We start from the raw sequence: 25,135 nt of genomic DNA, 5'->3' as shown, positions 1-25,135 counted from the left end.
TAATTCATAAATAAAATCACAAAGTAAACATAACAATGTCAATCCAAAAACATACATACAGTCCCTTATAAAAGCACTCAAGGCACAAAACAGATATTGGAAATGATTTAGGACTAAATTGGAAACATATGAAAATTTTCCAACTGCAGGGGTCACAAGGCCGTGTGACTCATACGGCCAAGAGACATGCCCGCGTCTTAGGTCGTGTGGGTATTCGAAATAGGGACCCATGGCCATGTCTCAGCCTGTGTTCGTACCTGTGTAACTTACTGACTTAGGTCACACGGCCAATCCACACGCCTGTGTGCCAAGTCGTATGCTAGGTCGTGTAATAGCCTGACTTGCAACCCTTTTAAAGCTACAAGAGACACACGGTAGTGTCGTCTGGCGTTGTGTCATACACAGCTAAGACTGTAACACCCCTTACCCGTATCCGAATTCGGGACAAGGTAAGGGGTGTTACATTTAGTGGTATCAGAGATATGGTTTAGTAGGTTCTCGGACTAACTTAGCATGAATAAGAGTCTAGCTATACATGCCACCAATCCGTGATAGTGTGATGTCTCCCGATGCGAATGAGAACCATCTTGTTTAAACAGAGGTACTTTCCAACCGAGCTACACCGACCATGTTAAATGTGAAGCTAAGGTATTCGGGTAAAGTACAGTTAAGATGAGCCTAAACTCAGAAAAGTATGAATAAAAGTTCATGATATATATGTGATAACATGTGAGATAAAAGTTTATGTTACGAGGAATACTCATGCTTGTTTGATATTCATATGATGTTATGCACTTGACTTGTTTGATTAAGTGAATGTGATAAAAAAAATTCATAAAGGTATGAATAAAGGTTTATAATATCATGTTACAGATAAAAATGTCATTTTCTCGATTGGACGTTGAATGTTGATAAATTTTAACAATATCTTTAAATGAGACAAAGGATTATAATGTAATGAACTTATTTAAGTTAAATTGATGGATTGATTCATATGAATGTAATGATATGTATATGATGAAGTGCCAGATAAAAGTTTTGATTGTGACATATTTATCCATGTTTGTTTGGCCCTCATAAGATGTTATGTGCATGACTTGTTTGATTGAATGAATGGGATAAGTAAAGTTATTCAGAATCCATAGAATGCTGCATAAATGCACTGGTTTAAATAAGATAACTGAAAAGTTCATGTCATACAAATGTGAATAATAGTTTGCCTGAAGTGGATGATATGCTTGTGAAAATGTTACTATGATGATGAAATAGTGTTATATGTATATGTGTATGAGAGACGAATTAGGGACCTTGCGACCCTACCCCCTTACCAGAGTGGTGTTTTGTAAAGAATTTTATAATATCAGTGTTGAATAAGCTCACAAGTATGAGACCAAAGAGTTCAGCTGTAGAATGATTATAACTATGATTAGAGATTAATTGGATTGACAAGTAAAGACAGAGCTAGTAAAGTGTAATGTCAAGAAGCGTATTAACTGGAATTTTTTCAGAACCAATCTTCTTCAATGAAAATCATAATATGGGATTTTTAATAACAGAAATAGTTGGAGGAATAAATCTTGACAAGTAAGATATCGGAATGTGGCAATTATAGTAAGCAGATTATGACTACCTCTCTTGAGGTACTCTATGAGTTCATTTACTCTCGAAAGTATTACTGGGGCTATCTATTTTTAGATAAATTTTTATCGTGCGAAAATGTTTTCTAATCTTGGAATAAGATGAAAGTATTGATAGTCTAACTGGTATATAATTTGTATTGCTCTATTTTCCCTCTGGCATTCTATTATGTTCCGTCTGTTGGGATTTTATGAGATAATGTACCTGATGTTATGATTCTGTTCCTTCTAATGGATGCACTGTTCGATATGTATATATATGGGAAGGTACATTATCCTTATTGCATTTAGTTCTAGTGGGCCTGAGTGATATATTCTTCTGGACTTCTTTCTTCTGGGAAATTATTAAAATCTTCCATATTTTCTTATGAGCTTTGTTCTGGGTCTTTCATTATGATATTGTGTCTTGGATTTCCTTATCTTGGATTTCTCTATCTTATACTTCTTAATCTTGGTTTTCTTGTTATCTATATCCGGAATTTATCAATCACGGCTCATATCTACAGTGTGTTCTTCAGTTGTGATAATCATGTCAAATGTGATTATGCTTCTGCTTTGATCATAGTAATGTGGTAATTCTAGTATCTGGATTTCTCTAAATCTTTGTGAAGGATTTGACATCGGTAAAGGCATAAGTGGTGAAATTGCTAGTATCAGCTTGTATGATGGATTTCTTTTCTCAAGAAAGTTAATCAAGTTAATGCCTTCGATTGGGAACATTTATACTACCTTGAGCTAATGCAACTGAAATGAACTTTGATTAGTATGATGAGTGAATTTTGCATGATTACATGTTAAATCGTTTTGACAACTGAAAGGAAGGATTTCCTGAAACTTTATCAAGTAATAATTAAGGCCGACTTGGTTGTTCAGTTTGTATGGGTTATTGTTTGAAAGATTTAATGGGATATTTATGTTCTAAATTTTTTCCCAAGTTTGAGAATAAGATTTTATCTCTCCGGGTAAAAGACAGATAGTCTGAATGAAAGTGTATATATCTTAGAAGAATACAATTTAAAGTTGCTTTGAATGATAAAGTTTTTGTCCTGTGAAAGTTGAATGGTCTACTACATGTTGGTAACAATTTGAATATATGAGACTATTGTTAACCGAAGCCTTGAAACTGGTTTAGTCTGCATTGAGCAAAGACTTCTCGATTTTCAGTGATGTGTTTTAAGACAAGAAGGGTAGTGTGATAGCTTAAAGTATCTGCTGTCATAGAAAGACTTAAGTTGAGATAGTGTAGCTGACTTGAATTATTAAAGGATGATAAGATAGTTATGGTATGATCTCTGAGAATGAGATAACTATAGATTTCATATTAGAATTATTCCTATCTTTGAGAGAGAAAGATGTTATATGACTTGTTGTTAAGTAATTGATGAATCTGCAAATCATGTCGGTAAGTACTGAATTTCCGCTCATCAGACTTATGGGATTAAGTATCTTTGAGATTGTTGAATTTCTTAAAATGCTAGTTTTTTTAATCAGATTGAGATCCGGGATTTATATCGTGAATTATTGAAAAAGCTAATTGAGGCTCTAAATTTTAATGATGACCAGAGTTCGAACTAGTGAACTGTCGGGCTGTATAAAATGATAGAGAACTTAAGGCCATAATGATCGGGCTAGCTATGCCATTTGAATCCGAAAGAATTCAAGTATGATGTGTATATACATATTCTATGACGGTATGGGTTCAACCCTTGTATACATGAGTTCTCTGATAGAAGTCAAGATTCGATTGATGCGTCGTATAACATAAAATTGTTCATGACTTTAGTATAAGAAATTAAAGAGCTAAGTATTAAACATAGCCTGAGTAAAGGTTCTTCAACAATGATTATGAGATAGTGGAGTTTATGTGAAAATCGAACCACTCTTCTGGTAAGATTTTCGAGGACGAAAATCCTTAAAGGGGGGAGAGTTGTAACATTCTGAATTAGGGCCTAGTTGGAACAGTGGTTTCGAGACCATAAATCCGACAAAATAAAATTTATTTTTATTATATTTTTATTGTCTACAATTTCATAGGATGATTTCGTGAAAATTTTGTTCGAAAATTTTGACGTTTGGGCACTCAATTTGGTCAAAAGGACTAAATTGTAAAAAGTGTAAAAATTGAGTTCTACATGTTAGAGGTGTCTAATTGTTATGAAATTTTAATTTGGAGGCCCTTAAATGGTAATTAGACCATTGGATAATTTGTTGGACAAAAATGGACATGAAATGGGTGAAATAGAATATTTTTAAGTTAGGGGCATTTTGGTAATCTAGTAATTAAAATGAATTAAAAACAAAATTAAAAGCCAATTTTCTCCATCTTCTACCCCATGGTCGAAACTTGCATGGAGAAGACATAGCTATGGTTTTTCAAGCTTCCAAGCTCGATTATCAAGGAAAATGAGATTCGGGCATAGATTGGAAATGAATGAAATTATGAACTAAATCAGAATATATAGTCGTACTAGAACCCGAGGTAAGTTCATGTGATTTTAATAATGCAACATTGTATTCAAATGCTAATGCTTCGATATTACATGAGTTGTAAGTATATATATGTGAATAATTTGATATTATGTGATTATTTTAATGATATAACATGTTCTTGATGTTTTGCTATTATGATGAAAATGTTGCAATGCCATGTGATTATGAGATATTGCTATGTGAATGAAGCCACAATTCGAGTACGTCCGGTAAAGGTTTGGAAGTTTGATGGAATATGATGTTTCTTTGAAACGAGTAAGTTTGTATGTAAATAATATTTCGATTATTTTATGTTATTATCTTTTGTTATTATATAAGATGTGGCTGCCTATAGAATGATCAATTGATGTAAACTACGAATCGGAATTGACCAAGAACGAGTTAGTAAGATTTTAAAAAATGAAGAATTTCTTGATCAAACCTTTGGAATAGAAGAGATACAAATGATCTGTTGTGAGTCACGTGTGTAGAACTAAGTGCAGGCTACTACATGTACCAGATTGATAGGTCACATGTGTAATACTAAGTGCAGGCTACTATGCGTACCCGTTAACTTCAAATAACGTGTGTAGTACTAAGTGCAGGCTACTACGTGTATCAGATGGTTAAGTCAAGTGTGTAGTACTAAATGCAGGCTACTACGTGTACCAAATTGATAGGTCGCATGTGTAGTACTAAGTGCAGGCTACTATGTGGACCAGAGAGCTTCGGTTACAAGGGTGGTATATGCACAAGCCACTGGGTATCTGTTATTATTCCTATGAGTTCAACGGGAAATTTTCTAAGTGAAAATACATATGTACATGACTATGTTATGAATAAGTGCAAATATATCTATGTGAAAAGTTGTGAGCAATGTGCTCGATAGTTGAGCGAATCTTTTGGTAAGATAGAATGGAGTAAGTGAAATTATGTAAAAGTGAAATTTTGTAATAAAATATTTTTGGACAGCAACAGTTGTGTGGCTTTGAAAAATCACAAAAAATGGTAGAAATTGAATTAGAGGTTGAATAAGATATTAAATTAAATATTAATGAGTCTATTTTCTCATAAAAGAAACGGCGAAGGCAAAGAATTTCATATTCTGTGATAATTGGATTTTTGTGAGACAAGGTCAGAATGATTTTAAAATCCCCTGTTTTGATTTAGGAAAATCATTTAAAATTTTTAAAAAATAATTATGGGTCATAATTTGCATGAGTCTAGTTTTTAGGAAAATTAGCGGTTCTCAATTTGGAGTCCTGTACCATGAGATAAATTATTTTTAGTGACGAGAGGTTGGGACTATCAGACAGTGAAATAGGGGTATATTTAATGAATAAACTGTACTTACTGGCTAGGCCAAAAATTCTAAAAATTTTATTGTAAGAAGATATATGAGTCTAGTTTCAGAGAAAATTAATGGGTCTTAATTTGGTGTTTCGTAGCTTCGGATATAAATAAATTAGAAACTATGACTCGAGAAAACAACATGACCAGAAAATCAGCAAAAGTGTAATTATGATTACATTTTCATGGAATCATGTTGATAATTTGCTTATTATTTTCATATGGACTTACTAAGCTTTAAGCTTACTCCCTCTTCTCCATTTCCTTATGTGTTCTCAGGTCAGCTCGAGGTTGGAGACCGTCGGAGGCAGCATCACACTATCAAGCCAACAACTCCAGAGTATTTTCATATGTGTATTAAATACTTTCAAGTGAGTGGCATGTATAAGGACTAGTTTTTATGTTAGATGTTATGATTAGCCAAATGTATCGGCTTATATTGATTTATTGTATATGGCCATGAGATGTGGCTTAAATGGTTATGGCTTGTAAGCCTAATTATTCTTGCTATGTGTTAATGTTTGTGATGTGTTTATAATTGGTTGTTATGAATGATTAGTACAACACATGTAAATGATGAATGCTCTAAGACCATTCGAGGTGGTTGTGGCCATGGAATGAATGTGTGCCATGGTAGTAAGTTGATAATGATTGAATATGGAAAATTGTAGAATGTGAATTGGAATGTCTAACTAGGTGTAACATGAGTGTAGGTAATAAACACATGTATGACAACATGTAAGTGCTTTAACGGAATTTTACTAAATGGTGATTAACCATTAAATTGATGTTATAAAGTGTGTCTATAATGTATATAAGTATGGGAGAGAATTAAGGACAACATAAAGCTTGGAAAATAGCCTAAGTGTTTGGCTACACGGGCAGAGACACGGCCATGTGTCTTAGCCGTGTGGAGGACGCAGCCTAGCACACGGGCGTTTGGCTTGGCCTTGTGGATCAATTTTTTTTGCTGACGTCATAAACAGAGAGTTACACGGCCTGAGGATACGAGCGTGTTGAAGACACACAAGCGTGTCCTTGTGTCCATACGGGCGTGTGACCCTGCTTCATGAAAATTTTTCTAAGTTTTCCCAGAGCTTTCTAAAGTCCTCGATTTAGTCCCGAACCACCCCGATGTATGTTTTAGGCCTCGAAGGCCTATATAAGGGACGATCTACATGTGTTTGAAAATTTTTAATTTGGATGAAATTTTATGGCCCGGTTTCGTATGTTTGTGAATGTTTAAGTCCAATAACTCCTCGAACCCTGTCCCGGCTTCAGATACGGGTAAGGAGTGTTACAAAGACACACGCCCGTGTAGAAGAAAAGTAGGCCATTTCCAAGCTATTTTTCTCACCCAAACTCACAATTCATGCTCAAGCCATTTGCACCTAAAAACAAACATTCAAAACTCACTTACATATGCATATTAAAGCATTCGCATCAATTTAACAACCACACAATATACCATATAATCTTAATAACTTACCAACTAATTTATCAACCAAAATAACATATATACAAGCCACACATAATGGCTAAATTCATTGAACAAAACACCTATACATGCCATTATAACCATGATTCAAAATCTTCAAAATATACCGATATAACCAATGGATAGTGTGATGGATCTCCAACTATCTTCCAAACTGCACGAACCTCCGATTAACTAGAATTATAAGAGAAAAATCACACAAGTAAGCATAAAATGCTTAGTAAGTTCGTAAATCATTAACATTACTTACCATTTCATTATAAAAGCATAAAAGCAAATAGTGAACATATCTAACATTGCTTGGCACAAGCCTAAGCACCAACAACAATTCACAAGTATAATTAGCATATAAATTAACCAAACTCATTATACGACAAAGAGTTTCATTAAGCTTTCCATGAAAACATTCCTTCTATTGTGAACATACTAAAGATTTTTAATCAATATCTTATCATAACTTTCCCATGCTTTCGTGATATTATAAGTCAATGCTTATACCGATGGTTCACTTTTTGTATACTTGTTGAACCACTAAAATAGTATCGGATACACAGGAATCTCGCACACTAAGTGCCCAAATGTGGTCAAACCACTCTAACTCATATCTCATATCAATGTTCTTTCTTGAGCCATAAATGGGTCTGCTCACACAAGCTGTCAGTCAAGACGTAGCTACATGGTGCTGCTCATACAAGCTGTCAAGTAACCGTAACATATGCCGAAAACTCAGCCACCGATAGGACGTACGAGACCAGCACCTAGAACACGGTAACCCCTAATGACATGTCATTTGTATCCTATATATTCCTAAGGCTCAAATGGGATCCAAAAATCGCCAAAACTTCGTTGGATATTTCCGTAGAGTCATAATGCGAAGAATATAACATAAAAGTATTTAAATCGAATATAATTTAATGCTAATTAAATATACGAACTTACCTCAAACACGTACAGAAAAAAACGATTGATTAATCCAATACTTTTTCTTTTTCCCGATCTAAATTCGTACGTTACTTTTCTTGATCTATATAATCAAATTTAAATCATTCAAAATTCATTCTAAACAATTAAATCCAAAAATCATATTTTGGAAAATTTATACTTTTGTCCCTGTAATTTTGAATTCAATACAATTTAGTCCCTATCTCATGAAAATAAAAATTCATGCAATTTAATCCACACCATGCTAGGCGAATATTAACTTAGTCCATAGCAATCCCTTTATTTCATTTATTTCACATTTTCACCATGAATATTTTTCTATTTTTTTAAAATAAAATCCTTAATTGACAATTTCATCAAAAATTCGTATACAAAAGTTGCTCAAATATCATCAAATATTCATTTTCATCCCTTAAACATCAAAAACAACCAACATACATTCATGGTAAAATCCTAGACTTTTAACAATTTTGCTAATTAGTCCCTAGGCTAGCTAGATTAAGCTATAACGACTCCAAAAACATATAAATCATTAAAAATAGAGCAAAAATGCACTTACATGCACTAGGAATGTTGGCCAAATGTTGAATGATCAAAAATGGTGTCTTGCCCTAGTTTTTTTTTTTTTTTGTAGAAGAAGAAATTCTTCTTTTATTCATTTTTATTTTAAGTTGATTTATTATTTACTTAATTAACCTTAAGTAATAACCTTTAAAACTATGAAAAAAAAAGTTCATCTTCGTCCACTATTTATCTTAATGGTCTAATTACCAGTTAAGGCCACTTATATTCTAACTTCATGTTAAATTGACACCTTCTCTAATAGAACACAAGTTTTGCACTTTATGCAAATTTAATCCTTTTTATCAAATTAAAAATACAAACAATAAAATTTCTTCACGAAACTTTTATACGACACCACTAACATGTTGTAGACATTAAAATAATAATAAAATAATTTTTTAGATGTCGAATTTGTAGTCCCGAAACCACTGTTCCTATTTTACTGAAAACGGGTTGTTACATAATAATTATTGAATTTTCATGAATTTAAGGACTAAAATGTAAAATGTTCAAAAATTACTATGTGTGCTAAAATAATGAAACAAAATATTTAAGTAAAGTGTTATAAGAAAGTAAAGTGCTTAATGATAGTGAATTGAAATCTAAAGTGTGAAATGGTGTGAATATATGTTATGTTTGTATTTTTATGAATTATGAATAAAGTGAATATGTGAAATAAAAATGTAGTAAATGTGTTTGTGTGATTCAAAGTAAATAAGTCATATGATACAAATGATATATTTGTGATATTCAAGTATGTTATATGAAAGTGATATGTGAATAAATGCATTAGTGGACTTATAGGAAATATGATACATGATAATGAAATGATTTTAAGGTTGAACAAAGGGGATTAGGAGAGGAGAAGTGGGTTATGTGATGTGTTTAATGGAGTTTTGTTATTAGAGTTCCATTAAAGGTCAAGAGTTCTGTTTTGACCTAATGTATCGAAATTATTGAAATTTTTTAAGACTCACTAAGGACTGCAAAAGTGTTATGTGAAAGTAAAAGTGTTATAATGATATATGTGTTTCAGTAATACATGTGAATTAAGTAAAAGTGTTATAATGATATATGTGTTTCAGTAACACATGTGAATTAAGTATTAAGTGAAACATGTGACTTAAGAGTTTATGTTATGTTTGTGACATGAGACAAAGATTTATGTGAATGTGAAAGTTGATTAGTGACTATATGTGTTAAAGTAAAAACTATAAGTTAGAAAATTAATTTAAATGATTTTATGTTTTCGAAAATGAATTGAAATTTTAAGCATATTAGTGAAAGAAACTATGTGAATAAATATTATTAAAATTTTACTTGAATTGTATATATATCAAAATGGTAAGATTGAATCCAGTTGAGTACTTACTAGCTATTCACGTAGCTTAACGCATTTGTTTTAAATGCATAGGTGATAGATAAGTTTTGAAAAGAGTCGAGGATTGCTACTTCGGTTTGAATCACATCACTCCTCAACTTCAAGTTCAAGCAATTTGGTATATATATTTTGGATTTAGTTTAGCATGTACTTAGGTTTATTAGTAAAAAAAAAAGTGAATTATGTATAAATAATAATGTTTTGTTCTATAAGTTACCTTGATTATAATGAAACAAGAATATGTTTAAGTGGTGAGTTTAATGTTTAAATGTAACATCTTTTACTTGGATTGGGTGAGGGCTATTACAAACTAAATTGACAAATTTTGTAAATTTGAGACTAAATTTATTGAATTTTTAGACTTTGAACTAAAAGGACAAATTTTTGTAAACATTGAGGACTATTTGTTGAGTTTTTTTAGATTTAGAATCAAGTTGATAGAATGTGTAAACATTTTAAGGCTAAATTTGTTATTAAGCCAATAAAAATGGCCAACATCAGTTCTTCATCACTCGTTTAATAACAACATCTAATTGGAGAGTGATTAGAATATTTAATTTCGAAAAGTTGAGTGGTTAAATAAAAAAGTTAGCAGTAGAGTGGCTAAAATAGAACTAAAGATATAGTTGGATGGCTATTCTTTTATTTTACCCTAATACTTTAAAAGAAAATATTTGATACACTAGTAGTGAAGTTTTTATACTTCACAAGTAAGATTAGGGAGTTGAGAAGTGTCCTATAAAATATAGTAAAATATTAAAAAATTATATTTAAAAAAGAAACACATATAACTTTTTAAAACTATTTATAAAATAAAAAAATACACTACCAATATACTAAATATTAACCCTTACTTTAAACATAAATAAAATAAAATAAACCTCAAAGAATGTTCTATTTTTTCCTTTTTCTCTTCTCCACGTGACCAGATCTTGAAAGACAACAAGAAAAAGTAAAATTGAGCTGATGAAATTATCAACAAAAGGCCGTCTGTTTGAATCGAACCCACGACCACGTGATTAAAAGCCGCGCGCTCTACCGGCTGAGCTAAGACGGCTTGAGATTTCATTAGTTATTATTCATTATATTAATCAATTCGAAATGTTATTCCATAACAATACCATTGATCATGCGACTGCAGTCTTATCTTACACTGAGCGTCGTCCTGTCCTGCACTTGCCCTCTAATGCCCGCTTCTTTGGTTCATCTGCACACTAATAATTGCTCTTCAATTTTCGCTCACCCCCCTATGTTAATCCAAACACAAATAAACCCTACTCTCAAAATCCCATCTTTTTCTCGTAAACCCATCCAAACCCATACTTTAAAGGATATTTGCCTTCGAGGAAACCTCAAGGAAGCATTTCAATCGCTACCAGTTTCATCCAATGATCACCCGGACGAGACTTATGCCCCGGTTCTTGAACTTTGTGCTCAAAAGAAAGCTCTTTCTCAGGGGCTACAAATTCACGCCCACATGATAAAGTCTTGTTCCGTCTCCGAATCCATGTTTTTAGCTACTAAGCTTGTGTTTATGTATGGAAAATGCGGGTCAGTTCGGAATGCGGAGAAAGTGTTTGATCAAATAGGTCAACGAAGTATTTTTACTTGGAATGCTATGATAGGAGCTTATGTTTCAAATGGGAAACCTTTTGAAGTTCTTCAAACCTATAAAGAAATGCGGGTTTTGGGAGTTCCTCTTGATGCTTATAGTTTTCCTTCTCTGCTTAAAGCTAGTGGTTTGCTAAAAAATCTCTATTTAGGGGCTGAAATTCATGGTCTGGCTGTCAAGTTTGGGTATGATTCTACTGTTTGTGTTGTCAATTCTTTAGTTGCTATGTATGCCAAATGTGATGATCTTTTTGGAGCAAGGAGATTATTCGGGAGAATAGATCAAAAAGACGATGTAGTTTCATGGAATTCTATAATTTCAGCATATTCTTCAAATGGAAGATCTATGGAAGCATTGGAACTTTTCAGGGAAATGCAAAAGGCTGGTCTTGACTCTAATACTTACACTGCTGTTGCTTGTCTTCAGGCTTGTGGAGATTATTCCTTTAGGAAATTAGGTAAGGAGATACATGCTGCTGTGTTGAAATCAGCTCAGCTTCTTGATGCTTATGTTGCTGGTGCTTTGGTTGCTATGTATGTCAGATGTTGTAAGATGAGTGAGGCTGTAAGAACTTTTAACAAATTGGAAGAAAAGGATAAAGTAGCCTGGAATTCTGTGCTTACTGGGTTTATCCAAAATGGTATGTGCAGTGAGGCTTTGCATTTCTTCCATGATTTTCAGAATGCTGGTGAAAAACCTGACCAGGTTACAGTAATAAGCATCTTGGTAGCTTGTGGGCGAATGGGTTACCTATTGAATGGTATGGAATTGCATGCTTATGCAATAAAAATTGGATTTGATTTAGACTTGCAGGTTGGAAATACTCTTATAGATATGTATGCAAAGTGTTCTTGTGTGAACTACATGGGCTATGCTTTTAATAGGATGCCCGATAAAGATTTAATTTCTTGGACTACTGTCATTGCTGGCTATGCACAAAACAGTTATGCTTTAAAGGCTTTTGAATTGTTCCGAGAAGTACAATTAATAGATATTGATGTTGATCCCATGATGCTAGGTAGTATACTGCTGGCTTGTAGTGAACTGGCGTGTGTGTCCCAAGTGAAAGAAATTCATGGTTATATTATGAGAAGAGGCCTGTCTGATGTTGTGCTGCAAAACATGATTGTTGATGTATATGGAGAATGTGGAAACATAGACTATGCTGTGCAAACATTTGAGTCAATCCAGTTTAAAGATGTTGTGTCTTGGACAAGCATGATTTCTGCATATGTCCACAATGGGCTTGCTAATGAAGCTCTTGAACTGTTCCATATCCTAAACAAAACTAATATTCACCCTGATTCTATTGCATTAAAAAGTGCACTCTCTGCTGCTTCCAGTTTGTCTGCCTTGAAGTATGGGAAAGAAATCCATGGCTTTATTATTAGGCATAACTTCTCCGAAGGATCAATTGCCAGCTCTCTTGTGGATATGTATTCTCGATGTGGAATGGTTGAGAATGCACACACAATATTTAAGTCTATTCAAAGTAAAGATTTAGTCCTATGGACAAGCATGATAAATGCATATGGAATGCATGGCCATGGAAAAGTTGCCATTGATTTATTCAATAAGATGAAGGAAAATCTCACTCCAGATCATGTAGCGTTTTTGTCAGTTCTATATGCTTGCAGCCATTCAGGACTGACTGCTGAAGGTAGACAATTTTTTGAGATCATGAAATATGAATATCAATTGGAACCATGGCCAGAGCACTATGCTTGTCTGGTTGATCTCCTTGGTCGGGCAAATTGCTTAGAAGAGGCATTTGAATTTGTGAAAAGCATGCAGATGGCACCTACTGCTGAAATTTGGTGTGCACTCCTTCGGGCTTGCCAAGTACACTCAAATCAAGAACTAGGAGAAATTGCAGTGCAGAAACTTTTGGAGTTAGGGTCCACAAATCCCGGACATTATGTGCTTGTTTCTAATGTCTTTTCAGCTAAAGGAAGATGTAAAGATGCTGAAAAAATTAGAAGTAGAATGAAGGAGCGAGGCCTGAAGAAAAGTCCTGGATGTAGTTGGATTGAGGTGGGGAACGGGATTCATACTTTCATGGCAAGAGACAAGTGTCATCCAGAGTGTCATCATATAACCAAGAAATTGGATCAAATCACGGAAAAGCTGGAGAAGGAAGGAGGTTATATAGCTCAAACAAAGTTTGTTTTGCACAATGTGGAGGAAAATGAGAAAGTTAAGATGCTATATGGGCACAGTGAAAGATTAGCCATTGCATATGGTCTGCTCAAGACTGCTGAGCAAACCCCCATTCGGGTTACAAAGAATCTACGTGTCTGTGGTGATTGCCATACTTTCTGTAAGTTAGTCTCTAAACTCTTTGGACGGGAACTACTTGTGAGGGATGCCAATAGATTTCACCATTTTGAGGATGGGGTTTGTTCTTGTGGGGATTTCTGGTGAATGTTACATCCAATTATTTGAATTGGACTTTTCGACATTCTTCTTGCTGAAGGTATTGGAATCATTCTCAGTTGATCAAGCCGTTTTTCTTTATGTCATTCGTTCTGGTTCAAATCTGCTAAGAGCGAATAGAATTATGATCATTACCCTGGTGGCAGCGCCCCATTTCGAAGGCTGATATGCCAAAGCTGCTATCAAGATTGCCAATAATGATTCAATTGCAAGATATTACTAATATACCCCTGTTTTGGATGGAAATTGCATGCGCCATGCTAGAAGAAGTGCCTAAAATGGGGATGAATATGTAATCATATTGACTCCTGTTTTCGCTCATTGCATGGCTGATTCATTATTGTTGTATATTATGATTTTAACACGACTGGAAACAATGAATTCATATTGAATGTAGATATTTTAAATGTTTTGTTTCCACTAGAGTAAATCAATACCTTCACAAAATTTGCCCCATGAAAATGCAGTGAATCTGCTTGATGATAATCTCTGGTCAGCATTTAACACAATCTTCATCGCTCTGCCGTGCCGCAGGTGGCTGCTTGTGCTAAATAGAAAGTGATGATGGATTATGAAAGTGAACATGTTAATGGAGAGGGAGGAAATGGACCAAAAGGCTCCAACGGGAAAAAAGTGCCTTGCGATGAAAATCCTCTCCACCATGCCACAACTTGTACTCGAAATGGATGACCGTGCACAAGTTGGACATGTCTTGTGTTTTGGTCTTAAAGAGAAGTTATGAATCTCGCCTTCTTCAACTTTAACTTTCAAAACGTTTTTATGAACAAAATAGCAAAGTCCAATGAATCAAAGTGAAGAATTCATTGCAGGTTAGAATTATACGTGGATGTTATAGGTACATGAAAAAAAATTGAAAAGAACTTAAGAAATGAGCAACCTTTTATAACAAGTTTCCAGTTTCATGTCTTAAAAAAGGCGGGTCCTAGCTGAGGAAGCTTCCCCAGTTGCCACTTAATATATATATACATATATATATTATGTGTATATCAGTTTCTCACATCGTTACTCCACTGAAATACCCTCTCGCTCATTGGGTCTCGGCGATTATTGCTTTCCTTTCCTTTTTGTCACTGTTTAGATTTTAAAGCTCTCAACAGACCTCTTCATTTACCTCCAGAGAATGATAATTTCTCTCTTTTTCCTTTGTATTTCCTTTGCTTCATTGTTAGAATGTCCATTTGTAGAACCAAATTCAATCATTTTTTTTCTCTCTCTCTCTCTTCACATCAAACCCACCACTCCATAAAAAACCATGCTGCTGCTTTTAACCCAACAAATTTTCTTCCAGTTAGAGAAGCGTCTGTTGAAACACAGTGCTCGATTGTGTCTATTAAAGCTACAAATGCAAAACTATTTTGTTCGGAGGATCATTTTAGGTAGCTTGTCTGTAGAGAACTGCCGACTTTATTACAGATTTCAAATGCTTGATAGTAGAATAATGGAAGAGACTCTAGGTAGATACATTAAGGGTGTTTTATTTTTACGAGAATAAGTACAATAGGTAGCACATATGATCCTGTTTCAGATTTAGAAAGGAATAAGCCATTACTAAAGAGTCAACTAACAATTGGCATGGAACTAGAAACATCCTAGGTAAAGATAAGAGCAAAGCTCCATGAGGTTAGATTGAATCTGGGACCAATGGTTCCAAGGCCTTTATCAGAAAAGTCATTTTACATATACATACATAAATATAAGTTAGTAGCTCTTAAAGTATACGAAATCTAGAATCATGATCTCCTTATGTTGTCCTTTGTGTCAGTGAAGTGATTTTGAACTTACATCCTTGTTCTTTCAGAACATGATCTTATTGCACTTCTAGTTCCATGCCTGCAGATTGAAGGTTTCTTGTGGTAGATGACTTATTTAATTGTGAAGATGATTTTGATCGCTTGAGATAACTGAAGAAGGGTTTGTCCGAAACAGGTATGAGCTTCACAACCCATGCAATTGGCCATGAGAAAGCTGCGAATAAGATACAAACCCCCCACTGCCATAGTTCCAATCTCTCAGTATCTGCAAACTTCTTTAGAAATTCCACCATAACCACCTGAAGAATGATGGTTATGCCCACGATTCCCAGAAACAATCTGTTCTGAAGAATGCCTTGGAAGACGTTTTGCTTCTCCAACTTCCTTGCGTTGAATTCGTTGAAAACTTGGCAGAGAACGAAAGTATTGAAAATCAGTGTGTCCTTTACCCTCTTAGGCACATTGAACATAGATTCACCTCTAAATTGCAAGATCAAGAGAATAGCTATCTGGTATACTGCTTGGGCTAAAAGATTCCTCCACATGACATTAGTAATGAGGGGCTCAGTTCGACCGACGGGCGGCTTCTTCATTAGTTCCTTGGTGGGCCTATCTGTTGCAAGGGCTAGAGCACCTAAGGTGTCCATGATGAGGTTTACCCACAGCAATTGAACGGCTGTCAAGGGAACCTCACCAGCAGAAACTGCTGCAATGAAGTTAATTACAAGAGCAGCAACATTAACGGTAAGCTGAAATTGAATGAATTTCTGTATGTTGTTATATACACATCTTCCCCATCTTAAAACTGTGGCAACTGAGCTGAAATTATCATCCAATATGACAATGTCTGAGCTCTCCTTTGCCACCTCAGTGCCTTGAATGCCCATCGAAAGTCCAATATCGGCTTCTTTTAGCGCAAGAGCATCATTAGTGCCATCACCTGTGACCGCAACTACATCACCTTTCTGTTTCAAGCACTGTACCATCAGAAGCTTGTCAAATGGAGAGGACCTTGCCATCACCTTGATCTTCCCGATCTTCTCCATTCTCTCTTCAGGTGTGTAATTTCGAAATTCAATACCTTCTATAGCTTGTCCACTTTCTTCATTGTAATCAGCTCCTAGAATTCCACATTCTGCAGCTATAGCTTTTGCTGTGAAAATATTGTCTCCAGTAATCATTTTGATGTCCACCCCTGCAGATTTACAAGCTTCCACAGCTTTTTTGACACCTGGGCGACATGGATCCTTCAAACCAACTATCCCTAGCAAGGTTAGACCATCTTCTTTTATTCTTTGGTGTGTCTTTTCGCTATCATCAACACATTCCATCTCTTTTTGTGAGACTTGCTTATGAGCAAAAGCAATGCATCGTAAGCTACTAGCGGCCATACTTTGGATTATTGTTTCAATTCTGCTCCTTTGGTCTTCATCCATGGACCTTATGCCCCCATTGCTCTCATAATAGTCTGAGCACATGGCTACGATTATTTCTGCAGCTCCTTTCCAGTGTACATGAAGAGTTTCATCTGTTTTTCTCCTTACTGAAACCCCACTTCTCTTTTTCTCCGAGTTGAAAGTTTCAACATGGAGAATGCTGTATTTTTGCTTCAATTTTTCCATATCCAGATCCAAACCTAAGGCAGCCCAAGAAAGAATCGCCTTTTCTGTTGGACTGCCACAAAATTCAGGTAGGGATCCGGAGACGGGTTTGCAAACACTACCAGTTGTGTTCAAACCAACACCTTGGTAGAATAATTCAAGAACAGCGTGGTCAATGATGTTGGAATGATCTTCCTTGATGGACTCTTGGCCGAGCCAAAACTGGGTTACCTTCATCTGGTTTAGAGTCAAGGTTCCAGTTTTGTCAGTACAAATGATGGTAGCTGAGCCCATCGTTTCACAAGCTGAAAGTTTTCTAACCATTGCCTGATCAGCCATCATTCTTTTCATTGAGTAAGCAAGTGTAAGAGTGACAGCCAATGGTAGACCTTCCGGAATTGCAACTACCACAATAGTTACTGCAGCCGAAACTATACGAACAACAGCATTTAAGATATCATCTACGCTGGTCTTGCTACCAATATACTCCGTGTTCCCATTGTCATCTTCTGTATTCCCAGTGAAATAACGAATTAATAAGACTACAAGGACTAGAAAGGCAACCGCAAGACCTACCTTTCCGATAGAAGAGGTAAGTCTGTCAAGTCGTTCTTGTAGTGGAGTTCTTTCGTTTTTATCACTGGTTATCGAGCTCATCATTTCTCCCCATGTAGTATCCATTCCCACGGATGCTACAAGCATTTGACCATAACCATCTGCCACTTTCGAACCAGAAAAAAGGAACGGGTTCCTGGTGGCATCTACTTCCATATGGTCACTTTCTCCTGTCATGCTCGATTCATCCACTTGCAGTGAATAACCGTCCAAGAACAGCCCATCTGCTGGAATTTGATCTCCAATCTTCAGGAAGACAACATCTCCAACAACAAGATCAAAAATAGATACTTGTCGACGGCGGCCACCTCTAACAACTTCGACTTTGATATTGTTACTTATTTTTGATAGCTTGTCAAATTGAGTCTCCTGTCTGAAGTTACTGAGTGCAGAGACAACAATCACAAGAAAGACGGCAACGAAAATACTTCCGCCTTCATACCAACCCTCTGCTGCACCATGCTCTTTGATACCAAAACCAAGAGAAAGAGCAGCACAGACCAGGAGGATAAGAATTGTGGTGTCCTTGAAAGCATCCAGGACAAAATACAGTAACCCTTTGGGAGGTGGCTTGTGGTAAGTATTGGTACCAAACATCTCCTGTCTTTTCACAACGTCTCGATCATCATCTCGGATTCCCTTTTCAGGATTTGTTCCAAGAGCAGCGGCAATGCCTTCGACTCCTCCAAGCTGGTGAAGAGAAACCAAGTCCTTTTCTTTCACGGTCTCCACAAGTCTCTTCCGATCAATTTTCGGAGCAAAGGAGGAAGATGAAAATTTTTCACCCCAATGCGGAGAGCTCGAGGGTTCAACATCTAGCGCAACGTAAGGATGCAAATCCGAGATGATCGAGGGTTGTTCAATACCTCTCTTCGATATTATCTCCTTGGCAAGAGAAAGCATTACCCGCACAGAATATATCGATGCATAGGCAATCCTCCAACGCTTTTGAGCGGTGGTGAAGCCAGAGGTGGTGACTTTGAAAAGTAATGTACCGCAATCGTACATTTGATTGCCGCTACTGCTAGACATGGTTGTTGCTGGGTTTCTTTAACCAGTTGGAACAAATGCTTGAATTGGAAGTCTGCTTTGTGCTTTGATAAGAGAATGAATTTCTTTCAACTACAGACAGACAATGCCTAATTTATAAGTGGCATTGTAAGGTTTGGTCAACAAACCGGCCTTGCCCCATGCAGCATGTTACTGACCAGGTTCGGCCCTAGTCATTATCTATGCCATTTATTTGACAACTAAGAGTTCGTTCCCATAGGTGAATTTATATTCGGTGAGGTTAAAATTAATAATGATATCGAGATTAATTACTATAGTGATGAGATTAAATGTGTTTGGATTTAACTGTAATTATAATAATGAGTTGAGAATAAAAAATGACTATTAAAAATATTAGATTAAAAATAAAATATAATAAAAATTTTAAATTATTTTATTTTTATGAAATTATTAAAAGTATATGACATTGTAATTTTATTTAATAAAATAATAATGTGTGCCATAATATCTTTTATAATTTTTTTATTCATTTAAAATTATTTATTATATAAAATGATAAATATTATTTATTTTTTTATAGTTAAGTCATTCCTTTAAAAAATGCCAAAGTATTATTTTCACAAATAATAACACCGTATTTGGATGAATTTTTAACAATCTATTTGGATATTTTATTAATAAAATAATATGTATCAAAACATTTTTAAATTTTTTATTGATGTAATTATTTATTGTTTATTTAGCTAATTATTTTATAATTAATTTTAATGATATTTAACCTATAAATTTTACTTTAAAAATATATAAAATTTTAATAATTAATGTATTTTATACTGTAATTTAAATTAAAAACACAGTTCAATATGAGCAAAATTACAAAAGAAGCTTGTAACCTTCAACATTGAAAAACATTATAAAAGGCAGAGATAATTTTAACCCAATTGCACCATTTTGCTTCAATTAAAAATAAGTAATACGTTGCATCAATCTCACAATACATAAACATTAGTTGAAGTGATTTTGTGAGCAGAAAGGTGAGAACTGCAGAAGGAGCCTGAAACTAGCCTAAAGAAATTGCTACTGTTTTGTGTTTTAGCAAACAAGACTGAAGAAAATGGTTTCCCACATTTTGGTGAATCAAAGACTAAGAATGGAGTTAAAATGAAGTGTGAAAATTATTGGGGACAATATAATCTCTGTGAAATCTGCCGTACTATTTGTACTTTCTTTCTTTATTCTGTGTAAAATACGCGGAAATGATTAAGCTGATTGCTAGTTGTAATTGGTTGGATGATCATGTGGCCAACCCTAAATTAATAAGCGAAAGAAGGAAAGAAAGAAAGAAAGTGGTTGCCACTTTCATATATCATGTACATATAATAAACAAGGTGATCCCACTTAATAGGAAACGCGGCGTTCTCCCACTTTTATATCTATTTTTTTTAGATTTTTCTCTTACCTCTTAAAATAATTAAAATATTCACTTCTTTCAATTTTATAAATTTTTAATTTAGGTATTAACATTTGAATTTATTCCTGTTTTAGTCACTCGCTGTTAAGTTAGTAATAGAAAGTCTTTTTTAACTGGTATAATAACACATTTAATCCTCAATAATAATATATTCTATCAATTTGGTCTTAGTTCTAAATAATTCAATAAATTTAACCCTTCATATTTACAAATTCTATCAGTTTGATCCTCATACTTTCTAATTATTTTGAATTAGGATCACATTGATAGAGTAAGTATTGAGGACTAAATATGTTATTATATCAGTTAGAAAAGGGATTTTTGTTATCAATTTAACGGCGGGTGACCAAACTAGTAATGAATTCAAATGTTTAGTGACTAAAACAGGAATGCAGGCATAATTGGGCGGTTATTTTATACTTTAGCCAAAAGATAAAAGTCTATTAAATCAATTTTGATTAACTATTTAGTTAAATTAATGATTAAATTTTGTTATTAGTTCCTATATTTTATAAAAGATGTCGATATAATCTTTGTATTTTAATTTGATCATTTTTACTCTTCTACTTTTTAAATTTTACAATTTCAATCACCTCCAAATGATAATTGTTAAATTCATTAGGTTAAATTTTGCGCCAAGACTAAAATTTCTAGGTTTGAAAAGTATAAGAACTTAGAATGATTAAATTTGATAATATGGATTAACTCTACAACTTTATGTATGGTACAAGACTAGTAATTCAATTTAACCAAAAGAATTTAACAACTACTTTTTGCGCCAAGACTAAAATTTTAAATTTTGAAAAAGTACATGAACTTAAATAGACAAATTCAAAAAGTATCGAGACTAAAATTTATCAAATTAAAGTATATTGATTAAATCCGCAACTTTCACAAAATACAAAGACTAATAACAAATCTTAATCTAAATTGATTAATGTCTCGATTAGGATAGTTTTATACATTGATTATCAATTATTAAAATTTATCATTAAACTAACCAATTCAAATATATTTATTCTATATAATAAATATATAGAGTTTATCAATTAAGACAGTCGAATTGGTTGATGATAAATTCATTCGATTAGGCCAATTAAAATAATAAAAGTCGATCAATTCAATCATAATAAGAGGATTTTCGATTAATTATAAAAATAAAATTCAAATTGACCACCTAAACATATTTCTTGCCTTAGATATAGTAATATACATATGTATTAACTCTTGTTAAGTTGAATATTAAAGAGCTTGATATTGTTTAAGTAAGATTTTAAAATCGAAGTCACGAAGAAATTTGTGTAACTATTAAGCACCATACATATATATACACATGTGATATTTTGATAGGTGCTAGGTTTATAATTGATTTAATGCAAAATTGAAGTTTCTTTTTAAGTTTTAACTTGTGTATCATCTTATGGATTGTGTCACTATCTAGAGCCGCCATTATTGAAAACCTATGAAGGTTCATATCATCATCATCAGTGCGTTGATTTTATGCTTTATATATCTTAGTAACATGGACCCAGTAAAGAACTGGTACATGGCCGGTTTGCCTTTACCCTTGGGTTTTGTTCTTTTTAATAATACAAGACAAAATCAATTTCATATTTATTGGTTAGCCAAAGACAAAAGTTTGATATCATACATTTTTGCACATATGAAATGAATTTGTCATGCAAGACAACTTAACTCACAAGTAGCAATTTCATTTTCCTTTAAATAAATAATTTGATAGATGACTCATAAGGAATAATTATTTTAGCCCATATCCTACCGCCCATCTCTTCTTCTCCACCAATAAAACAATTATCAATTTTAACATTAAGTTTTAAAAATTTAAATTAAAATTTTAAAAATTTTAGGATTTAATGAACAATTTTAAAACTTTTGAGACACTTAAATGGAATTTTCAATATATATATATATAAATTGAAATGGTTTATACTATTAGACATGTGATCCACCACACCACCAAGTTTCACGATCATGATGCCACGATTGGTGTTTAACAGAAATGAAGAGCCCTTGAGTCATTTTGTGTTTTCATTGCTTTTCTTCATTAATCTCCAACCCATATCTTTGGACCATGTTACAAATTTTAAATTAATCCTTGAATTAAAATATATTTTAATTGAATAATTGAAATAATATCGTATCAATTAAGCACTTAGGTTAGTCTAGCTATTAGCTTCGACATTGAATGTCAATTTAAATTTAATGTAGATTGTTATAATACTTACTATTACTGATCCACAATCCGAATGGGAACTGGTCAAATTCTACACAGTTCACATATTAAGCTAGCATTATACTAAGTGCTCGTAGAAGAGGCACTTACACCCTTATGCGAGATCTTATGTGTTAAACCTATAGTAGAATAGTATTGACATCCATGAACAACAATCATATCATATAAATACACAACTCCACCCACCTAAAGGATACACAGAAACATTTAAAACAATTGATATTTAAAATATGTAGAATAAGTTACAAACACTTATCTACCTACTCCATGAATATGTTGAATCTCATTTTTTAAAAACAACAATAATAAATAGCCGTATAAATTTTGAGGACGCTATATGTTTTTATTAACACATCATATCCAAGCTATCTGTATAGTCTGCACATATATTTACAATTTGATTTATATGTTCTAAATATGTTTTACCTCATATTCGAACTAGCTTTTAGCAATAATATTGATGACTAGATTGATAGAATAACCCGATTAATGTAATATTAATAATTTGAAAATTCAATTAAAATATTTTGAAGTTTATGAACCAATTTAAAATTTAAATAATAATTTAGACACATTTGATGCAATTAATATTTTCAAAAATTTCCTTGGAAAAACTTTGTAGCTCTAACAAGATTCAAGTATAGAAAGATGTTTTTAATGCAACGAAGAAAAACCCCTAAATTTTGGCTTGACTTCAATCAAATCCTATTTTCCAACTAAGCAAGTAATTAACCAGGAGGAATTTCTTGTCCCATTAGTCTAAAAATTCTTGTTTCTACAGAGCATTTTAGGGTTAAAAATCAAACGTAATAAATCAAATAGCTACTAAATCAACCGAGCAAGAATCAAATTTTATAGAACTAAACCAAAATTTAATCGAACACTACAGTTGTACGATGAAATCAAGGCGCCTTACACGCCAAAAAGAGGTTGGTCATTGTCGTCGACAATATTGCATTGCCTTTAACGTGATGGGAAGGAAATAAGGATAGTTTGACTCATAGGAACCACAACCACCCTTTGTTTAATGCAGGAGTAGTTGAAACTTAGCTCAAATGGAAGTTTCGTGGTAATTTCTTGAGTGAAGAATGAGGACATTTAATGAAAAATAAATAATGATAACGTAAGCCATCCAGGGCAACTTCCTTGCACTTTCCCACTTTCTGTAGTGCGTGCTGTCAACACCATTGCCGACTATAGATTGTCGTATTGGTATGGCGCTGACTGTGTGATCCCATAGGGCCAGTAAATGCTGCAAAATATTTCCTCCTTCATTTTCTTATTATAGATGGACTTGTTTTATTTTCTTATTATAGATAGACTTGTTTAGATAGGTTGGCTGGCAATTGCTATGAGTCATGCTTTCTTTTGTCTGAAGCGGTTTAATTGCGACTTTAGTCCCTATACTATGACAAGATTTATGATTTTATCTTTAAACTTTAAGTTTATATAATTTTTTCCTTGTACTCAAAATTGAATTATGAATTTTTATAAGAGCTAAAATATTATTTTAATATTGTATTAGTTTGTAGCTTTACGGTTTTTAGAAAGATTAAATTGTAATTTTTATTATTTTGAAGGTCAATAATTTTATAATTATTAATGTAAAGCCCAAAATCTGCCCGGGCCCATACCAGCAAAATAGACCCAAATAATAAAATACAACAAACCCAAAATTCAATCCCAACTACCCAAACCTTAAGCCCAAACCTAATAGCCCATAACAAACTTTCAGCAACAGCAAACCCTAGCCCCAACTGCCCATGAGCGCCGCATGTGTGCCGCGCCATCTCCCCGTCTGCCACGCCCACTCGCACGCCTCTGCCACCATTGTCGGCCATGGCCACCTGCAAGAAGCCAAGTAGAAATAAACAAATAGAAAATAAACAATGGTAATCGGTTATAAAAAACCGAAAATCTCACCATTGCTTGGGGGGGATTTTTGGTATAAAAAAACAGCGTTTTGAAACAAAGAAATAAGAAGAATATAGATCGAATTCTGAGAAAGTTTTTTAGGTGCGAATCTTTCGTTTTTTTTTCGTTATTTGGTTTTTATTTTATTTTATATATGCATTTGATAAATCAAAAATAAAAAAGGGAAAAGACGGAGAGTTCTTACCGTGGCGCCGTCGAAGCTCTTCTTCTCTCCGCCCAAATCGGAGTTGAGGAAGAGTGGCTCTTAGTTTCTCAAGCGGTGGAGAGAAAAAGAAAGGGGGCTAGGGTTTCACATGTTTGCTTTATTTTCTTAAAGAATGGCAGATTATAGTGATTTGAAGGTTTTATTTTTTTAAAATATCAAACGGCGTCTTGTAAAGGAAAGAGGGCTGTGCATTATTACCCTAATGGGTATTTTACACAGTTAGTCCCTCCAATTCTGTGACAGATGCGACGCACTCTTTTATTTCTTTTAATTTCGGCCACGTAATTTCTCGCATGTTCCAATCTGGTCCCGTGCAAATCAATGCGCATACGGGATGGGAAATATTGCGCAACCGGTCCCCCATGCCCTCAGTGCCTTTTAT

At 33.9% G+C, this 25,135-nt stretch overlaps 2 protein-coding genes, 1 long non-coding RNA gene and 1 other non-coding gene across 4 annotated transcripts; 1 reads left to right on the top strand and 3 right to left on the bottom strand.

Annotated features, from left to right (window-relative positions):
* Positions 1-10,825: 10,825 nt before the first annotated feature.
* On the bottom strand, positions 10,826-10,898 carry TRNAK-UUU (transfer RNA lysine (anticodon UUU)). The gene has a single exon. It is a non-coding gene; the product is annotated as a tRNA-Lys (tRNA).
* Positions 10,899-10,995: 97 nt separating this feature from the next.
* On the top strand, positions 10,996-14,305 carry LOC107950887 (pentatricopeptide repeat-containing protein At3g63370, chloroplastic). The gene has a single exon (XM_016885810.2). The coding sequence runs from the start codon at positions 11,028-11,030 to the stop codon at positions 13,875-13,877; it is 2,850 nt and encodes a 949-aa protein (XP_016741299.1). The 5' UTR covers positions 10,996-11,027; the 3' UTR covers positions 13,878-14,305.
* A 1,064-nt stretch (positions 14,306-15,369) lies between these two features.
* On the bottom strand, positions 15,370-19,232 carry LOC107950868 (calcium-transporting ATPase 12, plasma membrane-type). Its single transcript, XM_041075848.1, has one exon. The coding sequence runs from the start codon at positions 18,907-18,909 to the stop codon at positions 15,718-15,720; it is 3,192 nt and encodes a 1,063-aa protein (XP_040931782.1). The 5' UTR covers positions 18,910-19,232; the 3' UTR covers positions 15,370-15,717.
* A 5,109-nt stretch (positions 19,233-24,341) lies between these two features.
* Positions 24,342-24,878, bottom strand: LOC121204961 (uncharacterized). Its single transcript, XR_005900138.1, has 2 exons — positions 24,733-24,878; positions 24,342-24,460 (listed from the first exon to the last, which is right to left on the bottom strand). It is a non-coding gene; the product is annotated as an uncharacterized lncRNA (long non-coding RNA).
* Positions 24,879-25,135: the final 257 nt, after the last annotated feature.

This window comes from Gossypium hirsutum, chromosome A08 (genome assembly GCF_007990345.1).
Source record: "Gossypium hirsutum isolate 1008001.06 chromosome A08, Gossypium_hirsutum_v2.1, whole genome shotgun sequence".
Lineage (NCBI taxonomy): Eukaryota > Viridiplantae > Streptophyta > Magnoliopsida > Malvales > Malvaceae > Gossypium > Gossypium hirsutum.
Note: the sequence above shows the minus strand (reverse complement) of the source record. Positions and strands in the feature narration are given on the sequence as shown.

Excerpts from the sequence above, each read along its gene's own strand:
- LOC107950887 (XM_016885810.2), top strand. The coding sequence starts at position 11,028 with ATGCCCGCTTCTTTGGTTCATCTGCACACTAATAATTGCTCTTCAATT.
- LOC107950868 (XM_041075848.1), bottom strand. The coding sequence starts at position 18,909 with ATGTCTAGCAGTAGCGGCAATCAAATGTACGATTGCGGTACATTACTT.